Raw genomic sequence first — 12415 nt, 5'->3', positions numbered from 1 at the left:
AGAATGCAAAATATATGCACGAAAAGCTCCTCAAATTGCACAAAATATGAAGTTGTTGGAGCAGACTTCACCCATGTGGAATGGAGCTGCAAGGTGGTAGAGGACTACTGGCAAGGTGGTAGAGGACTACTGGGATGAGGTGGTACACCTCGTTCTGCAAATTACTGAGATATTCCTGGGAGTGACAATGAAGATTGTGTGCCTTATTGCTAGCCCTGAGAAGTGTAAAATGCAGCATAAATTTGTGACACTGCGGTTGATGCTCACAAAATGCCACATAGCCATCAGGTGAATATTCGCAATGGAGGCAATTGGGAAAGAGACCTGAAAGAGTGTACAATAGCAGAATAAATGTGAATGAAAAAGGTTAGATGAAACGAAAACGTAGAGGATGTTATGCAACTATGGGCAGATATGATAAATGTAATATATGACACCTCTATGGAAGATGCTCAACAAGGCTAATGACATAACAGTATTCAGTAGGAGGACACAGCAAGGCGCTTAAACACAGTCGTCTGGTTTCTGGAGTTAGTGAGGGAGACAGTGCAGCACTCTGGTGTGGAATGTTGAATACATTTTTACTTGGAAACATAGGAAGATGAGTGGTTAGTAAATAGAACATGCAAGGGGATATATGGAAATTGCAGGCTGTTTTTAATACTATATTTCTGAAGGTGTAGGCTGTCTCTTCTGAAAAAGAAGAGCATGCAGGTATTATTAAATGCTGTCATCTGATGTTGTGATATGATTGTTCAATGTTTTCTGTAATGATCCAATATCTTATAAAATTAAAATATAAAAAGGGTTTTTAAAAAATAGGTCACAGGTATACAGGCATGCCTTGTTTCAGAGTATTATCATACTCCAGCTGTGAGGAGATGCTGGCATTCACTATAAGCTTTCGGTCCCTGAAGAGTGGTGCACAACAGGTTTGCTGATGAATATTAACTGTCGGGTTGTAGCCAAGCTAATCAAAACTAATTTTTTTTCTGTGAAAGAATACCAAGGATCCCAGAATTGACACACATCCTCCTAATGTCTTACATGAGGCAATCCATTGCTGAAATGGGGTTTCTGATGTTAGAATATGTTGGAATAGCAGTAGAGATCAACACTATTTAAAATAAGTAAAACCTTTTATAAGACAAATACAATGCAGAGATAGGTCACTGTACTGAAGCAAAATTAGGATACACATAGAAAAGGAGATACCTTGGATAAGAAGTCAACAAGCCTGTCTGCCTCTTCCTCCTGGCTTGGGAGGGCATCTGGGTCAACGTTCATCAGTTTCGGCCAATCTAAATTGGGTGGCATTTTAACACTTTGTAAATGCACACCCTAAATGATGAAAACAAATAAAACAAAATGGTTATCCTCCGAAGCAAAGCTAAATATTTATGTAACCACATTATTTAAAAAAACAAATAACAAACACATCTGAACTGTCCTTGAATGCTTTTGTGGAGACATGTATGTAACTTTATAAAACACTTACTCTATTATGCAGAACAAAACGAAAGCAGGAAAAATATCAGCTGTTATACACAACAGACATAGCTCAGTGACCTACATCCCATGCTTAAATACAGCAATTTCACCCCAAAATCCAAGCACAAGCATCAGATCTGGGTACGCCAATTTTTACTGAATGCCTTCTCTTTCAGGATAAAACAATTACGAGTAAATTTTAGAACAATGTCAAAATCTTAATGTAAAGTCGCGTAGGGTTGCGTCATGCAGATATTTATGCAGGATTATTTTCTATAGCACAATGAGTTATTTTTTTAAATCATACCAATGAAATAGACTACTGTAGGTTACAATTACATTCATAGCTCTCTGTCCGGTCTGGTTGTGGGATATGGCAGACAGTGATAGACAAAATAAAGAGAGATGCATTGATATTGACGGTCCCTTCCTACGTCCTTTTGCTTTGAGCATACTTCACAAGGGCCATGAACTGGGTACACAAACAGTTGTTGGTTATCCCTTATCTTTCCCTTTAGTCCAAAGTATGTTTTACTAAATGGGAATGTAACTGGGATTTCCTCGTGTGATGCTATTCTCTTGGCTTTCTGATGTTATTTTTCAAAGTTGTGATTCAAATTTCCTTTGCAGGAGTTCGATTCATTAAAAAAACAAAACTCAAAGGCTTCTCCCAGCTTCTGAGAAGCATGGAACCTGCCAACTGCATTCACATAAAAAACATGCAATCTTAGAACATTAGGCAGATCATCAAACATCCCCCTCAGTCATGCTTGGCCAGCAAATGTTCATTGGAATATATGTCTTACCACTTACTGCGACCGTGACGCAATTTTCATCACGGAATGATGGTTACACAAGCAACGCTTCCTAGCATGCTGACACAAGCAATTCCATCCTATTCCTTCTTATATCGCTCAGCTATACAACCTCTAGTGCTGACAAACACAAACTGCCAGGAAGCATGGGAGTCATTATTAAGAAATCCATCAAATCCATCACGGCACCTTTTAGTGCCTTAAATTATCAATGAACCCTCATCCAACATCATCTTATACCTACACATAATTTACCACTCAACAGAAAGCAACACTATGGGGGTCATTACAACCTTGGCGGGCGGCAAGGTTTGACCGCCAGGCGGCCGCCAATGCAGCCGCACTCGCACCACAGCCATTATGAAATCCCCGCTGGGCCAGCAGGCGAAAACCTGGTTTCCGCACGCCGGCCCAGCGGGGATCTCGGCCGCAACACAGGAGCCGGCTCCAAATGGAGCCGGCAGTGTTGCGGCTGTGCAACAGGTGCAGTTGCACCCATCGCGCTTTTCACTGTCTGCATAGCAGACAGTGAAAAGCTGCACGGGGCTGTGGCAGGGGCCCCCAGGGGCCCCGCAACTCCCCTTTCCGCCAGCCTTTTCATGGCAGTGCAAACGTCCATGAAAAGGCTGGTGGGAGGGGGACTCGTAATCCCCTGGGCAGAGCTGCCCTGGAGGATTACTCCCGCCGGGACAAAAGAGGCGGGAAACTACCGGTTCCGGCGGTGCGACTGCGGATTTCACCACCAGCCTGTTGGTGGTGAAATCCGTCAAAACAACCCTGGCGGTCTGTTGTAATGACCCCCTATATTTTTCGATCAGCTGAGAATACAAAATAAAGATACATGCGGTCCCTAAACATCTTTCTCAGTGGTTTCAGCACTGAATAGGGGATTACTAGCAGCAGGCATGCAAAACACAACCTGACCATACTACATAACCTCAGACAATTGGTTAACATTCCCACTCGTACAAAAGGCGAAACGCTTGATATCATATTCATTAACTGTAAGTGAGTCTATGGCTTTCCTCCCACTGCCATTGACTGGATTGATTCCTTTCATGTTCTGTTCCATGCTCTTCCCTCCAGCCCACATACTTCAAAACTAGATTCATTTGTGAGTGACAAAATTAACCTTTTCGGCTCTCTTGAAACAGAGTTCTCTCAAATCAAACGTGATTCCTCCAAGACGTTTGAAGAGGTGCCTTGTAAAAATGAGAACATCACAACAACAGTAGATCAACTAGTTCGTTGACTACTCAAAAACTCCTGCACAAGGCCAACTCAACCATGATTCTCGGGATCAACAGTTCAAGTAAAAAGTATCTTTGGAAAAACGGCATGAATGGAGAAACTAAAAAATGCCTTTAACTATTATCAAAACTAATTAAATTAAGGCTAGACTATAAACACATCATTCCCACTGTAAAGTCTATCTACATTCCAGAGCAAATGACGACCTCTTCAAATGCCAACTGATTACTGTTCTGGCAGACCAAAAAGCTCACAATACTTTGGGAGATCATCTTACATCCCACACAAATGAAGAAATGTCAATAATTCCTTAGTTATTTCATACACAAACTTCATCAATGTAGGAAAGTGCCCTTATTGGCATGCCCCCCACCCACACATAATTTTTGCCTGGTACTGATGCCAACTTTATTGAGTGTGTGCTTGGATCCTGCTAATCAGGCCCCAGCACTGGTGCTCTTTCCCAAAATCCGTACCTTTGTTTCCACAATTGGCACACCCATGGCACACAGTTAAGTAAGTCCCTTGTAGAAGGTACCCATGGACCTAGGGCCCTATGGCCAGGAAATGTCCCCAAGAGCTGCAGCATGTATTATGCCACCCTGGGGACCCCTCACCAAGCATGTGCACACTGCCTTTGCAGCTTGTGTGTTCTGGTGGGGAGAAAAAGGCAAAGTCCACATGCCACTTCTCTCAGGGTGTCATGCCCACAAACCACTGCCTGTGGCAAAGGTAAGTCACCCCTCTAGCAGGCCATTCAGCCCTAAGGCAGGGTGCACTACACTACAGGTGAGGGCATAGCTGCATGAGCAATATGCCCCTACAGTGTCAATTCTTAGACATTGTAAGTGTAGTGTAGCCATGGGGTGAGAGCCTTTATGCTCTCTATGGCCAGAAACAAAGCCTGTCCTGGGTGGAGGTGCTTCACACCTCCCCCCTGTAAGAAATCTAACACCTGGCGGAGAAGCCTCAAAGGCTCAAGCCTCGTGTTACACTAGTGGAGTTGTCTTCGTTGGCACCAGAAGTGACGTCACAGTCACCTATATAAGTGCTACCCGACATGCGGATGTCAGTTAATTTTCATGACTTCCACACCAGAAGCACACAGCCCATAAATGAACTGATGAATGTATGATAAAACTAGGGCTCTGAAATGAGAACAACCCTAACCCTAGCAATCTGTCCCCAGAGTGGGGAGGCTTGGGTGGGTCTGTAAGGAATCTGCGGCTAGATATTTTCTCTATCAGATAATATGTTACCGAAGGTAAGTAACTTGTTCATCTGATAGACATCAAACTGCAGATTTCTTACCTTTCAATAGATACCCAAGCAAATCCTCCTGGCGGTGGGATGCAGACACATTTTTTAAACTAAAAAGTCCTGTAGGACCGAATGGGTGAAACACCTGTCCCTGCGGACCTGACTGTTCAGGCAGTAGCGCTTGGAAACCATGTGCAGTGTCGCCCACATTGCTGCCTGGCAGATTCCAGGACTGGGACTCCTCGAGCTAACACCGTGGTCGCAGCTCTTCCTCTGGTAGAATGGGATCCTAAGCCCTTATGGAGGCTGCATTTTTAGCCATGGCGTAGCAGATCGTGATACAGAGAACAACTCAACATGAAATGGTACACTTCTATACTGCACAACCTTTTTTCGCTCCAACATACCTCACAAAGAGTTGGTCATCTGGTCGCCCACCGGAAGTCTCTTGTGCGGTCAAGGTAGACAATGCTCTTTTTGGGTCCAGACGGTGGAGTTGCTTCTCTTCTCTAGATGTGGAGGAGTGTAAAAGGTGTGCAGGGTGATAAGTTGTCCCAAATGGAATGGGGTCTGCACTTCTGGGAGTAAAGAGGCCCGGGTGCGAAGCACCACTTTGTCAGGGAACACAGTAAGATAGAGAGGCTTGGAGATTACCTACCTTATGAATTATTCTTTAGACTGGTCTGGCAAAATAACCTCCCCCATCACCAGCTGTTACATGCCACTAGGTGGCACTATGCAACTTTAACGATGACTTCACCACATGAAATGACAACACCGGAGTACATCAGGCTTCAACTACACACTGACATCAGTTCCTGAAACTATTTCAGCACTAAACAGAGGTATACAGTGAAGAACCAAGGGTATTAACAACAGAGACAAACTGTGCTAAATAAATTTGCATTCCTCATGTGTCCCTTTTTATGTGTCCCCCTACATTTTTTGCCACTTTTATTGCTGATTTTTAGACTCTGTATATTGAGGCACTGCTGTCCAGTACAAAGTATATGTGCTCTGACCCCTAAAACATGTAGAAATTGGCTAATTGCATCCTGACACATTTAACTGACCTATAGGGCTGTAATATGTAGTGTAGAACTGCTACCATGGCATGTAAAGGTAAATGTCACATGTGGACTGCTGCACTTATTGTGCTAACTACTAATGTGACTAAGCATGGCTTCAGTTTTAGCACTGTGGCCTGCCTGCTGCAGATTAAACCTGTGGTGCAACCTGTTAAAATAACTTTTTCCGATAGGTAAAAACTTCTCTTTTAAATAGTAGTAAAACATCTCTATGTATAATTGGTGCCCAGAAGTTAGGGTTCATGGTATTTACAACTGGGATATGCAAAAAATGTATGTTACCATGTTCTACAGTGACAAGACGGTAAAAGCTATTTTCACTGTGGCAGGCCTAGCTGTCCTATGCAGAAACTCAGAGAACAGATTGCAATATGTATACTGTATCTCTGGAGTGCGACCAGCTAGAAACAGTATTTAAACAACTATTTCTAATATTTATTAAAAATCCAATTCAATGAAGCTGGACTTTTAATAAATATTATGAAAAGAAATTTGTAAAAAAAAACTACTCTTTATGCTTGCCTTATGTTTGAGGGGGCTAATGTGCATTAACTGTCCAGCAACTTCCAACCAGTGCTCAGACCCAGAAGACGTGTAAAAAAAGGTGTGAAATTCCTCCTAGAGGCAGACAATAGGCTGACCCGAATGGGCAGAGAGGACTTATATAAGCTTAATAGAACATGAAAGGTGGGGGCTGAGGGCATTCATTTGATGCCACAGTGTCAAATCCGTTCAGCCATATGTAACTCTTTGGAATGCATAAAAGGAAGAAAGCAGGATGCCAGGCCAATGATTGTATATCCACTGCCTAGTTGCTGAAGGACTCTTAACCTGCCCCTGGGTTTGTTGTGGATACAGTGCCTGCTTCAAACTGGATTTTAATGTTTTAATGTGAGCAATTAATACCATAGTACACTTCCCCCACACAGCCAGAGCCTCAGAGCCCAAGTTCAGTGTGGCCCAAGACCTTTGCCATCCTGGATCTGCCCTGACAAATTGCATTTTGGGCCTATTTGTAGTAAAGCAAACAGGAACTACAGCAAAAGTATGTGGACATGGTCTGGAAACCTTTATTTCAGTGGCCAAAGAGGAACTAGGAGTGTCTTAGGGTGTTCCTCACCCACAGGCTGGTGAACTCTAAAAAGGTGGACCCTCACCAAGCCTTCCTCTGACACTACTGGACTTGCAAAAGAATACCGGGCTGACTGAACCTGCTCCACTTGGCGTCTTTGCCCAGTAAGCAGGACCTCAGGAGTTTGTGCCCCCCTTCACTTGAAATCAAAGGACAGGAAGATCTCCAAGGACCACAAGTGGATCCCCTTGCTGGCTGAAGGAACACTAACAAAAATGAAGAGAACCTTCCTGTAAAGAATCTCAAAAGGTCTGGAAATGGACTTTGCAGTTGCCCTTCACCGGACACTCTGGGAGTCTCTGCGCTCCCCCCTGGGTTCCTGGGGGCATTGGAAGTGTACTTCTTTGCTTGTTTGGGCACCAAAGGAAGGTTGGCAATGTTTCAAAAAATGTTCTCCAGGGCTTTCAGGGAACCGACCCTGAAAAGAATCCATCCAGCAGTTCCACGGCTGATCCATTTCAGGTTTGTTCTGCATGGCGAGGAGTGTTTCCTCAGAAAAATGACAAGGTACCTTTTTAGACTGAGACTTAAAAACTGTTTCGAACTTCCCTACTTCTAGACCATAGCAGGTGCAATCTACTTGGTGTATCCGTACTGTGCAGTTAGCCGCAAACCGCTCTTGGGTCCTGGTGTACTGTGACCTTTGACTACTATTGATGTTTTCCACTTCTTGGTGCTTTTTCCACTTAAATATTTTAAAATTCAAAACTCATGTTTCCCTTATTGTATTTTTGTTTGTTGCTTTAGTGTCATTAGGCTCATTAAAAAAATTGCTATCTTTATAAATTGGAATGGGATTTTTATTGTGTTGTGTTTTTGACTTTTTAACTGTTTTGGTACTTCTTTACACATTTTCATTAAGTTAAGCTGGTCTGCTCTTTGCCAAAGTTACCAGACACTGAGCTAAATTTAGTTTTTTTTACATCTTTGAAGGCATCTAAGAGGATAGTACTTCATTAATTGTGGAATATCCTAGTCCACTCCAACTAATTAACCACTTGTTCACATCTCTGGATTGTGTTAAACACAAAACTACCTCATTAAGGGAGGCGGAACGGTGGTGAGGAATGTGAGGAATATGTGGAAAAAGGTATGTATCCACCAGACACATCAAATTCAAGTGTAAGTAACTTTTTCTTTTCATGACCATATCTTCCAGCAGATTCACTGCCTTACAACTGAGTCCCAAATCAATAGCTTCTTTGTAAGGGGGACTGAGGTAAGCCAATTAACCAAGGAAACCATGCAACAAAGCTCAGGCAAAGTACTCATCACTATGTGCCAGAGACGTGCCTCAGTAGTGCTTAACAAAAGTATGCAAATATGACTATATAGCTTCCTGGCAGTTGTCTGCAACTGGGTCATCTCTGATGAAAATTACTGTGAGGCAGCTACGCCCCTAGTGGAATGGACAAGAATACCCTCAAAAAGATATTTTTGACCAGTGTATTACAGATCTTGAGACAGAGGATGACTGAATGAAAAATGTTGTCACTGACTTGCTGTTTTTCAGCTCTGGCAAAGCCCACGAAGAGCTGTTCATCCACTCTGTCCTCATATGGAATAATCAGGTTTCCTCTCCAAATCCTAAACAACATCCTGTTAATCATCTTAAAATGGTTGTTCATTGCTAGGCATATCGAGGCATCTCAAGACTAGACATCAGAAACACCACACTGACAAGACCATCAATTAAATGCAACACGTAAACCTGTACTGCAGTTCACTTCTATGCTGGTTTATTCCACAAATATATTCAATTACATCACCAGCATGCTCTATGTTCTTCAAACTCCAAAGTAAAATCTGCTGCTTCTTTGCAGAACATTATCAATGGCAATGCATATCCCATCAAGAGGACCTACTTACCATTTCCAGTGGCAGTTCAAAAGATCTTTAATGTTATAAGTGCCTTCTCCTTGAGCTTTTCAAATGTCATTAATGGCTTCTCCTTGAAATTTCTAAATTTATAACATGTCTACAGCACAAAAACAGTCATTCTCTGGCACAGACATCATAGCCTGCAACTCTGTCCCAGGTCTCTGAACCTTGACACCGTTTACCACTTTCCACACACAGCCCATAACCCACCTCTTCAGACATTTTTTTAAATAAGTCTAAAAAACACGATCTACAGCAAATGTTTAACTGTTATAAACAGTCTCTGGATAATTTCTCAAATCCAGGCTCTTCATCTAAATGTAACCTGTGTTATATTAATTTAAAGTACCCTCCCAGGGGTAGGTACAGCACACTACATAAATGGTTTAACAAGTAAAGTAAATGATTAAGGCTCAGGGTGGTGCAGCAGGTGAAGCGTACCTCTCCACCATCATCCCACTCCAAAGTCATTGACATGGTTGGATTTTTGCTGTCACATGCAAAGTGCACATTTGCTTCACCGCAACCCACAATAATTATGTCACACTTAATGGTTTGAAGGTACCTTTGGAGCTGTGCAGAGTTGCCATGCCATAGAAGTTGCCAAGATCTTGGGTCTTAGCAAAGTAAAGAAAAAAAAAAGAGATTTAAGGATTTTAGTGTGAAATGACTCACCAATTATCTATGTAGTGATTGCACTTAAGTGAGGGAAATTCCGTGAGTATTCGAATATCTAATCATTATCAGGCTTGCCCCCTCCCTGGAGATTTTCTAATCAGACTTTAACAAGCACAGTTTATTAAGCTGACAAAGCTTTCTGATGATTATCCTGGTTCTCCTTTGGTTTCGCTGCTCTACCCCTCTTTTCTTTGTCCCACTTCTAGGTCTGTTCTGCTTTCAGGGTGCAATCATCACAGTATGCACTTCTCATGGTATATTTTGTGCACACTTAAAAATACTGTTGACTGGATTTCCAAGCATATGAAGACTTACCATGCATTGTAATACAGTCCACAGGGAGTACGAGGGTAGATAAGGACTTTCAGTACATCATAACCATCAGACTGTATCAGCACAATAAGATACTGAAGTCCTAACCTCAGAATGTGGAATTCCCATGTTCCAGAAACAAAAGCCCATAGTTAAGCCTATGTATTTATGTGTTGGATTGAAAAAAGTTCACAAACCCCTCACCCACATTTGTTGCCATGCTTCGTCATTGGTGTTGCTCATTGATTTTCAAATTACTAATAATCAGTATAGTATATGATTCAGTTATGAGGCTGCCATTGGCTATGATATATCGTTATGCCACATAGCTCTAAGTTACAGCAGTTCCTCCTGTTCATGTATTCCTAGCACACCACATAGAGAGAACACCAGATGACCTCCTCTGCTAAGTTTGCAATTTTGAGAACCATTTCTGATTTGGGAGGTCTGCCTGGAAATCCAGTCCACATCCCCTTAAGTCATCCCGTTAATCAAGGATAGATAAATAATTAACCTGCAACTACCCCAAAGCACACTGTCGCTTGCCAAATGTTAAGTCAGTCTTCTCTATAAAGGTCTTTCTTGTTTAATCATCCTTCCCCAAAGAGTACACCTGTGTTTTTAACCACTTTTTTTCCAAACTTCTTCTGCCTTCAGTAGTTTTGTGTCAATATATTGTGAAGGAATGGTGTCTCATTGCGGACACTAGTTCCAATCCAATTCCAAATATCTAACATATGTGTGACAAAGAGAAGAGGTAAAGTTCTTCTATTGACTTTGGTTATAACATGAACAACTGATTTAACTCATCTTACCATGGCACACCCTCAGACCTCGGCTTTCTGGATTAAAGCTCTCATTTAGTCAATGAACCAGTTGTTGTAACCAAGCAACTAGCTAATAATCATCTATTTCAGCAGAGCCAACAGCTTTTATCTGTGGACAATTTCAAGGTCTCTAACCATACTCTCGATCTCTTATCATTTCATAGGAAGTTAAATAACTGATTTAATTATTTTAAGACCTATCTGGATATTGGGTTGAAACTTCCCTAACAGGTATATCAAAATCAAGGAAGTGACATCAACTTTATCAAAGCTCTTCTCCCAGTCATAGAGTGTGGGAGGGAAGAACAAAATCAATTAATTTTTTTTTTTTTAACTCTTCAAAGACCGGGTGCATGTTGAGTTTCACCATTTCATCATCCGTATGAGAAATCTATACTCAAATATTTTAAACCATGTATTTGCCAATTAAGGCAGGTAAATCATGAATGAGTCTTCCCATTAGACTTCCCACTAGCAATAAGCAGGATTTGGTAGGATTAATTTGCAACTTGAATGTGCCCCAATTTTTTCGAAATATTCTATATACGTGGTAGTGAGTCAGTGACCCGCTTTAAATTTACCAAAGAAACAACCACATACATGAGCACCACATGAGTGCCTTAACCTATTATACTGCCTGATATGGCTATAACCCTGCACAGCCGCTCCCAAGGGCTCTAATGCTAGAGTGAACTGCAGGGGGAAGGGAGTGTGGACACCCCTGTCCAGTGCCTCTCTACAGCACCCAAGGACAAGGATCTGATATTATCTTTCCAACTCAGTAATTGGTTTCCTATGTAAGAGCCTAATTCTTTTTAGAAATATTGGAACACAAACTGTCTCAGACCTTCAAATGGATAATCTCAGACTACATTGTTAAATACTTTTTCAATGTCTTGGGCTGCAGCAACAAGTCATTCTTGTTTAAGCTCAAGAAGTATTGGATTTGTAGCTGTCTGCTAAAACTAAAGTCCCTTCATTCTAACTTCAATAATTTATAATACTCTGGAAATACTTCGACGCTGTACATCCCATACTATTGACATAACATTATAACTTGATAAGAAAAGAAAAAAAAAAAAAAACTTACACTGTATATCTTTCTTCGCTATTTTGTGTACTGCACGAGTGGAGGTTGAGTGTATTGGTGTAAATACATTTAAGAGGGAACAGACTTGGCGAGAGAGTGTTCTCTACTTTAATATATATTGGGTGAATGATTTCTTGCAAAGAACAAAGGCTGATAAATGCAGGATAAACAAAGTTATATTTAAAGAATACTCTATATGTGTGTCTGTGGATAGGAGACTACTCCAAGCCAGAGACTTAAACTGTGACAACTGTCCAACCATTTTTCATGTACCTTCCATACACCCATACACAACATTCAAAATGAGTAAGAGTCAGCATAAGAGAATAAGGATAATAATTTAGGGGTCATCTAGATCCTGAAAATGCCTCCGAACTTGGGAGACGATAAAGATGGCTTTAAACATGTAGAACAAAATCACACCTATATAGGAGGGCCTAACAGTCCCAATCTTAACCCTTGCTTTTTAAACTTGTGCCTAGGAAGTACCATGAAAAAGTAATTGTCTACCCTGTGACACAGGTTTAATCTCACACTCCGACCTCTGATTACATACATCACTCACAACTATTTTCTCACAAAGAGCTCAA

General features: G+C 41.6%; 1 protein-coding gene across 2 annotated transcripts in view; it reads right to left on the bottom strand.

Annotated features, from left to right (window-relative positions):
* CEP290 (centrosomal protein 290) overlaps positions 1-12415 on the bottom strand; it is a 1276764-nt gene that overhangs the window by 1218267 nt on the left and 46082 nt on the right. For both annotated transcript variants that reach the window (XM_069229617.1, XM_069229618.1), the window contains one exon: positions 1216-1341. In XM_069229617.1, the coding sequence (XP_069085718.1) occupies positions 1216-1317 (102 nt within the window). In that variant the 5' untranslated portion in view covers positions 1318-1341. The remainder of the gene's footprint in view (positions 1-1215; positions 1342-12415) is intronic.

Source organism: Pleurodeles waltl, chromosome 4_1 (genome assembly GCF_031143425.1).
Source record: "Pleurodeles waltl isolate 20211129_DDA chromosome 4_1, aPleWal1.hap1.20221129, whole genome shotgun sequence".
NCBI lineage: Eukaryota > Metazoa > Chordata > Amphibia > Caudata > Salamandridae > Pleurodeles > Pleurodeles waltl.
Note: the sequence above shows the minus strand (reverse complement) of the source record. Positions and strands in the feature narration are given on the sequence as shown.